This window comes from Glycine max, chromosome 3 (genome assembly GCF_000004515.6).
Source record: "Glycine max cultivar Williams 82 chromosome 3, Glycine_max_v4.0, whole genome shotgun sequence".
NCBI classification, from domain to species: Eukaryota; Viridiplantae; Streptophyta; class Magnoliopsida; order Fabales; family Fabaceae; genus Glycine; species Glycine max.
In genome coordinates, this window is record NC_016090.4 from 39,774,871 (window position 1) to 39,783,035 (window position 8,165).

General features: G+C 35.0%; 1 protein-coding gene across 1 annotated transcript; it reads left to right on the forward strand.

Moving 5' to 3' along the window:
* The first annotated feature begins 765 nt into the window (after positions 1-765).
* On the forward strand, positions 766-5,593 carry LOC100798644 (cation/H(+) antiporter 20). The gene is made up of 4 exons (XM_003520580.5): positions 766-1,280; positions 1,362-2,375; positions 3,776-4,699; positions 5,143-5,593. The coding sequence occupies exons 1-4, from the start codon at positions 1,095-1,097 to the stop codon at positions 5,536-5,538; spliced, it is 2,520 nt and encodes an 839-aa protein (XP_003520628.2). The 5' UTR covers positions 766-1,094; the 3' UTR covers positions 5,539-5,593.
* The last annotated feature ends 2,572 nt before the right edge of the window (positions 5,594-8,165 follow it).

Below are 8,165 nucleotides of genomic sequence, written 5' to 3' on the forward strand. Positions count from 1 at the left end.
TGGCTAATAAAAATTAGCATAATCTTGTAGAAGCTACAATTTTAAATATAAATTTTATTTTTATATAAATAAATACTTACAGTAATTCATGAAAAATTGTAAAAAAAAAAATGCCTCCACTGCTGAACGTGAAGCAATGCTTAGACTTATTATATTTATACACTATATATTATTTTGGTAACCACTTCTAATAAGAATTTTTGAATTTATGTTGTAATTCTAAGGTCCAAATTATTTTTACAAATTTGTTTGATTTGATTATGAGATTAATTTTTAGGACTTAGTCAAGTTATTCGTTTTTTCTCCCAGAATATATTTTATACCTCCTTTTTTAGACAGTAAAAATATATTATATTTTTTTTTCAAGTTAAATACAAAAAAACTTTTCTATGAGTATGGGTAATTAATGAGTCTCTCAAACTTTTAGTGTTTTAATAGTTAATAGTTAATTTTGGACATTTGAAATTATAATACGTATTATTTTTTCAAAAGACATGAAGAGTGTTGCAGAAGACAAATTAGTTTTGAATTAAATATGAAATATAATTTATTTAATTAACTATTTCTTGAACGTATAAATATATCCATTTTGAATTCATTTGTTCAAGTCTTTTTTTACATTCCAACCATTTACTACAATACCTTATATTGTATTTCACTCAAGAGCAACTCACAACTCACAATTGCCACAGTAATATCAGAAAATTCTCTAGAGTAAATTAAGAACTCACATAAAGAAACAAAGTCTCATCGTCAAGCCAATCATCTGAAGAAAAGCATTGAGGTAGTCGTTAGCTGTTTCACGCAACTGATTATTCATCACTCAGATTTCAACCGACACTTTAATTTGATAAGAAGTTCATATATAAATTAAGAAACCCACAATCATATATTAGGAGTTGAATTTGAAATTTGCGATTAGCGCCACGCAAAGGTAGCGTTAAAAAAGATGAGATAACAAAGAGAGGGATAGAGGCGCACGTAGCCTCAGCAGCCGCGAATTTTAATTAAAACCCGTCAGCTATGTTTTTCCATCTATAAATACAGACCCAAGCAGCGACACTTTGTTGACTCAAAACATCACAAGAACAACCATGCATATGGCGTTGAACATAACATCTATCAAAGCATCCTCAAACGGAGTGTGGCAAGGCGACAACCCTTTGGACTATGCCTTCCCACTCCTCATAGTCCAAACCATCTTGGTCCTCGCCGTCAGCCGCTCCCTCGCTTTCCTCCTCAAACCTCTCCGACAACCCAAAGTTATAGCTGAGATTGTCGTAAGTCTTTGATAATATATATTTTCTTATAATCAGAGATGGAATTAATTAATTTAAATTGTTAATCTTAACTTTGAGCAGGGTGGAGTTTTGCTGGGCCCATCAGCGTTGGGAAGAAACAAAAGTTATTTGCACCGTATATTCCCTTCATGGAGCATGCCCACGCTTGAATCTGTAGCCAGCATAGGCCTTCTTTTTTTCCTCTTCCTTGTGGGTCTGGAGCTTGATCTCCACTCCATTCGCCGGAGCGGCCGAAAAGCATTCTGCATCGCCGCCGTCGGGATCTCTCTCCCCTTCATATGTGGCATCGGCGTCGCCGTCATCCTCCGCAAAACCGTGGACGGCGCCGACAAAGCCGGGTTCCCGCAGTTCCTCGTCTTCATGGGAGTCGCCCTTTCCATCACCGCATTCCCTGTGCTCGCGCGCATCCTAGCGGAGCTCAAGCTCCTCACCACGCGCGTGGGAGAGACCGCCATGGCCGCGGCGGCGTTCAACGACGTCGCCGCGTGGATCCTACTCGCCCTGGCCGTAGCCCTCGCGGGAGACGGCGGAGGACACAAGAGCCCCCTCGTGTCGGTCTGGGTTCTCCTCTCCGGCCTCGGGTTCGTCGTCTTCATGATTGTGGTTATTCGACCCGCGATGAAGGTTGTCTCTCGTAAGGGCGAAAACGACGCCGTTGACGAGATTTATGTCTGTTTAACGTTGGCGGGGGTGCTGGCGTGCGGTTTCGTAACTGACCTTATAGGGATTCATTCTATATTCGGGGCTTTTGTGTTCGGGTTAACGGTTCCGAAGAATGGGAGCTTCGCGAGGAGGTTGATGGAGAGGATCGAGGATTTTGTGTTGGGCTTGTTGCTGCCGTTATACTTTGCCTCTAGCGGGTTGAAGACTGATGTAACTACGATTCGTGGCGGTGCGGCGTGGGGGCTTCTTTGTCTGGTGATATTCACGGCGTGTGCTGGGAAGATTCTAGGGACTTTCGTGGTGGCCATGTTTTGCATGATCCCCGCCAGAGAATCGCTCACGCTTGCCGTGCTCATGAACACCAAAGGACTCGTAGAGCTTATCGTACTCAACATTGGCAAAGAGAAAAAGGTCACTTTCTTTTTATTAATTCAAATTCAATATATCTAGTTAAATTAGACTATTTCTTGTTTGCTCATCTTCTTTTCTACCTCCGGTATATTCTTTCGATAATTAATTAACATTAATAATTACGTAGCATTTATAAATTATTTTTTAAATAATAAAAATGAACAGAGATAAGTACCGTATATATATATATATATGTATAGCTTTAATTTTTCTTTCAACTCAATTTCAACTTTACGTGGATGCTGTTCTAGTGGGCGTGCGTTCAAAACTGACGACGTGCGCCAAAAACGGGAAAAATGAAAAAGATACGTGGAGTGGTTAGTAGTTGAATGTGAACGTAGGAAATTAACTTATTAGATACTTGTTGAGTAATGAATTTCTTTTCTTTGAATTGTCAAGCAATTTGTTTGACCTTCTATACTTAGGTTTATTAGTTAAGAAAATAAATTAGGAAAATTATCTCATTGAAATCGATAACTTGGGATACAATATTTCTTTTTATTTTTTTTACGAGACGTGAGTTTGCAAAACATGGTCACACTTTACACCCAAATGTACTTTTTTGCTTTTGTCACAGCTTTGTTTTCCATTACTGGTTAAATAGCCAAAGCCATATTATTAGATGAGAACTTTGATCCAATTGCTGCTGACCAGTCCAATTGCATGTCTTTTTCCGTTCAAACTTCTTTGTTGATTTTTTTGGTTCATAAAAATAAAAAATCTTCTTTGTTGATTCCTGAAACAATAATCTGGTGAAGTAAGACTTTATTGATCCTATGTCGGCCCGAAAGAAAAAAGGGATTGTAGAAATGCCGTGTTATTATCATTTGAATAATGATACAATATTATTTTTTATTTTAATTTTTAAACACCAGCTAAATATTTCTTATTTCTTATTTTTTCTCTGTCGCATTATAAATTTTTTATATTTATAGTTTTTTTCTCTCTTTAAGTGTTAAATAATATATTAAATGTCTATCAAACATTTTTTCTTATGATTTTAGTTCCTTGTGCATAGTGAACAGATCCATTTTAATCTTTTTCTAGTCTATCTTCTCGGTAATTCCGTCCAATTATTATTATTATCTGCTTTTGATGAAACAAATACATAGCCTTGCCGCTCCTAGCTTTCCATAAAAGCGACGATGATTCGGTGATCAGTTAGGGATGCTAAAGTTAATTAATGTTTTTGTTATTTACTCCTCTTGAAGGGTGCCCACCACGTGACTTGTTTAGTTTGATTCCTTTAGATGGAATAATTCTTATTTCTTTTTACATTACGAATTTTAGGTATTCTTAGAATATTGATTAAGGAATTAAAAATAATAAATAACAGTATTTTAATATTTTTTTAATTCTGATTAACATTTTCATATTAATGTGATGGTCATAATTTACAGGTTTTGAACGATGAAATGTTCGCAATCTTAGTACTCATGGCTCTATTCACCACTTTCATGACAACTCCAATAGTGATGAGCATCTACAAAGCAGCGAAGACCCAACGGAAGCTAGGAGACATTAATTCCTTGAGTTCCAAGGTAAATGAGTTCCGAGTCTTGGCATGTATCCACGGCCCAAACAACATCCCTTCCATAATCAGTTTCATCGAATCATCTCGCAGCACCGCCAAGTCCCTTCTGAAGCTGTTCATGGTGCATCTCGTTGAGCTCTCAGAGCGCTCTTCCTCCATCACAATGGTTCAACGCGCACACAAGAACGGTTTCCCTTTCTTCAGCCGGTCCCACCGTGACACGTGGCAGGATCGCCTCGCTGGCGCGTTTCAGGGCTACGGTCAACTGGGCCAAGTCAAAGTCCGGTCAACCACCGCCATCTCTTCTCTCTCCACGATGAATGAGGACATTTGCCACGTGGCGGAGGATAAGAGGGTGACCATGATCATCTTGCCGTTTCACAAACAGTGGAGGATGGAAATGGATGAGGATAATAATAATGAGAACTGTCGTGTGTTGGAGAATGTGGGCCACGAATGGAGACTGGTGAACCAAAGGGTGCTTAAGAATGCGCCTTGTTCGGTGGCGGTGCTTGTGGACCGTGGATGTGGCAATCTGCCTCAGACTCCAAGCCCAATTGTGGCCCAACGCGTATGCATCATCTTCTTTGGTGGGCCCGATGATCGTGAAGCCCTAGAGCTGGGGAAGAAAATGATTGAACACCCAGCAGTTAAAGTACGTGTTGTGAGGTTTGTTGAAAAGGATGACCTGATGAATGGAAATGACACTGTGTTAAGCTTCTCACATGACGAAAATGGTGACAAGAGTTACAGCTTCTCCACTGCTAAAATGAACCACCAGAAAGAAAAGGTAAAGCTCTAATTTTTACCAATTATGTAAGTGGCACAAGTAATATGCTTTTCGATAATCTCATATTGATGAATAACTCATAATTAGTTGGAGATAAAATGAAATCCTGTCTTTCTCTTTTTCTTATTATGACTATATTATGTTACTAACAACATGAAAGAATCCAAATCTACAAGTAATTGCATTCATTCTTTAGAAAATTTAAAGTTCTTTTTACTGGTTGTATAATTTATAGTATATTATAGAGTCAATCGATCTGTTATTCACAAAAAAAAAATAGAGTCAATTTGTTAAAATTTGATTTACATATTTGTTAAATAAGTTTTTCTTTTTCTTATAAATTAATGTGCAGGATTACTGGCTTCCCGCTTCTACCTCTTGTTATTTATGCAATATGATTTTTTTTTAATGCACTTAATAACGTTATATTTGATTAATTACAGGAATTGGATGAGAAGGCCGTGGGAAATTTTCGAAGCAAGTCGAATGAAATGGTGGAATATGTTGAGAAGGTTAGTGAGAACATTGTGGAAGAAGTAATAGTAATAGGGAGTAGTGGAGATTATGATCTTATAATTGTTGGAAAGGGTCGATTTCCGTCGAATATGGTGGCTGGATTGGCAGAAAGACAAGCAGAGCACGCCGAGTTAGGCCCCATTGGAGATGTTTTAACATCATCGGAAAATGTGGTGTCATCAGTTATGGTTATTCAACAACATGATGTAGCGTCGGTAGATGATGCTCCTGTATATAAGGTGCATGGAAAGCACGACAAGGTCAACGATAGTGATTCATCCCATAAGGTTGGGATTTCAATATCAAACGACAACGTAGTGTAATTATTTTTTTATATCCCTTTTGTAAGCAAAGAAGGGGAACAAATCTTAAGCACCAGCAAATAGTTCTTTTTAAGTAAAATTATATTTAAAATAAATAAAGATAAATCACCCCTAAATTTTTAGTAAGTTAATTAAAACCACACTGTATTTTAAATTAAATGGGGAGTGATCACATTTTATTTATTTACTTGAAAAACAATGTAGTATATGGGAATAGTTGGTCGTTGTTTTTCAACACGTTTCCTGTGAGATTGTTGTCTTTTTTGGCTTCTGAAAGTGAATGGTAAATAAATGCTCTGTCAACTAGAGTTGTACATGCATGTATTAATTAGTTTTTGAAATATAAATTTAACTTGATTTCCTGTCAACTATATATCAATCTTATCCAATCTGTTAACAACCACTGTAAAATGAAGTTTTGATGGTTTGAATTCATCTTTCAAATTTTCAAATGAAGATTTTAATGATAGATTTGAATTTTTGAAAGATGAATTTGAAGATGGAAGTTGTTAACTCTAAAACAATCTAATTGATCTAAAGTTTTAATGATCAATGAACATTTTTTTTACACAAACAATATTTCTTAATAACAAGATACTACAGCAGTAAAAAAAAAAAAAAAAACAAGATACTACATTTTAGCACATTTGGAAATCCGTTAGAAATTTGTTGTGCGATTTTTAAGGCAATTTCTCACTTTTCTAGGAAGAAAACATTAGTGCAAAAAAATATTACTTGGCTCAACGAAATTCAACGTTTATACATAATTTTCCGTTTGGGTGATTCAAACTCACTTTAGTAAGCAAACATAATTTTGTGACATGTTTTGTTACATTTAAAAATATATTTGTATATTTGTTAAAACTTTGCATAAAATCTCAATTTTATAGAAACAAAACTTGAAATACTTTTAAAAATCTAGTTTGAAAACTTAAGTTTCGAAATTTTAATCAAAATATACACTTAATTGTTAGTAGGCTATACATTATATTCCCTCGCCACTACTAGTTGTAGTCACCTATAAATATGAACAAATATATAAATAAAGAGAGCTATATATAAGTCAGTGAAGTGCCTTTTGTCTTGCAATCACTAGCGAATATAATAAAATGAAAAAAAAAAAAGGTGAAGGGCATTTATCATCCAATGATGCACTAAAATTTTCAATTCCTTATCCTCTTTGACTTTCCAATGACGCAGGACATTTATATTACCCCAGTCACCTTCATAAAAATATTATAACACATTTTCTAATCAACCTCATTCAGCATTTGCTCTAAGTTAGTGGTTATAAGTGCCACTGTATCACGAGTGGTATAGTTGAGGGATGCACACTCCAAATTGATTTTTTTATGCCGTCACAGCAACTTTTTATACTATTGAATTGCAAAGGCACCAAGATGGTCACTGTAGTGTTGCTAGATCACATCCACAATAAATAAAGATTATACTGAACTGTGCTTTTGCATAAGGCCCACACACCAGTTTGTTCCTCTAGTACATACTTGCTCCTTCCTCTTCACATGTCGTGTATGTATGTAGGTCTTTCACACGTTCCTGTATGCCCATTCTTTTTGCTATAGAATCATCAAATTGACTATGAATTATTAGAATCCTTTTATAGAAGAAAATTTGCAACATGTTCCTTTGCATTATGTTTTCTACTGCATATATTGTTCCTAGTACCCGTCATAATTTGGGAACCTGCATAGGTAAAAATTACTCGATCATTGCCAGTAACAAGTTCTTCTCAAAGACCTTATGTTTCCCTTCCCTTAACTTTGAACGCAACATCTTCAAGGAATCTAATATTTCTTGTCTAATAAAGAAGATCTAAATATGAAATTATAAAACTTTTGTGTGACCATTCTTGAATCAAGTTTTCTTTCATGTGACTTATAAGGTATGTCTCAGTTGGACAGACTCAAGTGTGCAAGTTGCTAATGTTAGGTCTTTTCCTAGTACAAAGCTAATAAGAGTTTTGGAAACTACAGTCTTTTATCTAAATTCTAAAGTGACTAAACTAAAGAAAAATAACTAATTATACTTTTTAAAGTATTTTCAACAGTTAGGTTTCTTCAATTTACAACAAAGTTCATTAGGATTTTCCCATCATGATATATTACAAAACAATTTCACATTCTTTGAGAAAAACTGAAAAAGATCTTGAGTGTTGCTCTCCTAATAAATTATATTTGTCGTAATACTTACCACTGGAATTAGAATTAGCACCTTAATTTTGGTTTCAACTTAAAGTTAAATTTCAACTTTCGAAGAGAAAAAAACACTCAGGAACAATGTTATCAAACTCGAGAGTTTACGTAAACTCATGAGAGTTCTATAGATTCGATTAGTGAATTCGACTCGTAGACTCGTAAGAGTCTATTTCATATAAAAATAATAATAAAATATTTATAAATAACATACTAATTAAACATTTCAACAATATAATAAAGTAAAACAGTAAATTATGAAGTTTAGAATATTTAAATAATCAAGTCTAATAATAATATATCACTACTAGATAATAATTTGTAGATGTTATAGTAGTGGTATATCATTCTCATAGAAGGTTTGATGTTATTAGAGAACAAGAGTTTGATATTATTAAAAATGAGAATTTTGTA

Excerpts from the sequence above, each read along its gene's own strand:
- LOC100798644 (XM_003520580.5), top strand. The coding sequence starts at position 1,095 with ATGCATATGGCGTTGAACATAACATCTATCAAAGCATCCTCAAACGGA. Across the intron at positions 1,281-1,361 it reads AAGTTATAGCTGAGATTGTC|GGTGGAGTTTTGCTGGGCCC; the intron begins GTAAGTCTTTGA and ends AACTTTGAGCAG. Across the intron at positions 2,376-3,775 it reads ACATTGGCAAAGAGAAAAAG|GTTTTGAACGATGAAATGTT; the intron begins GTCACTTTCTTT and ends CATAATTTACAG.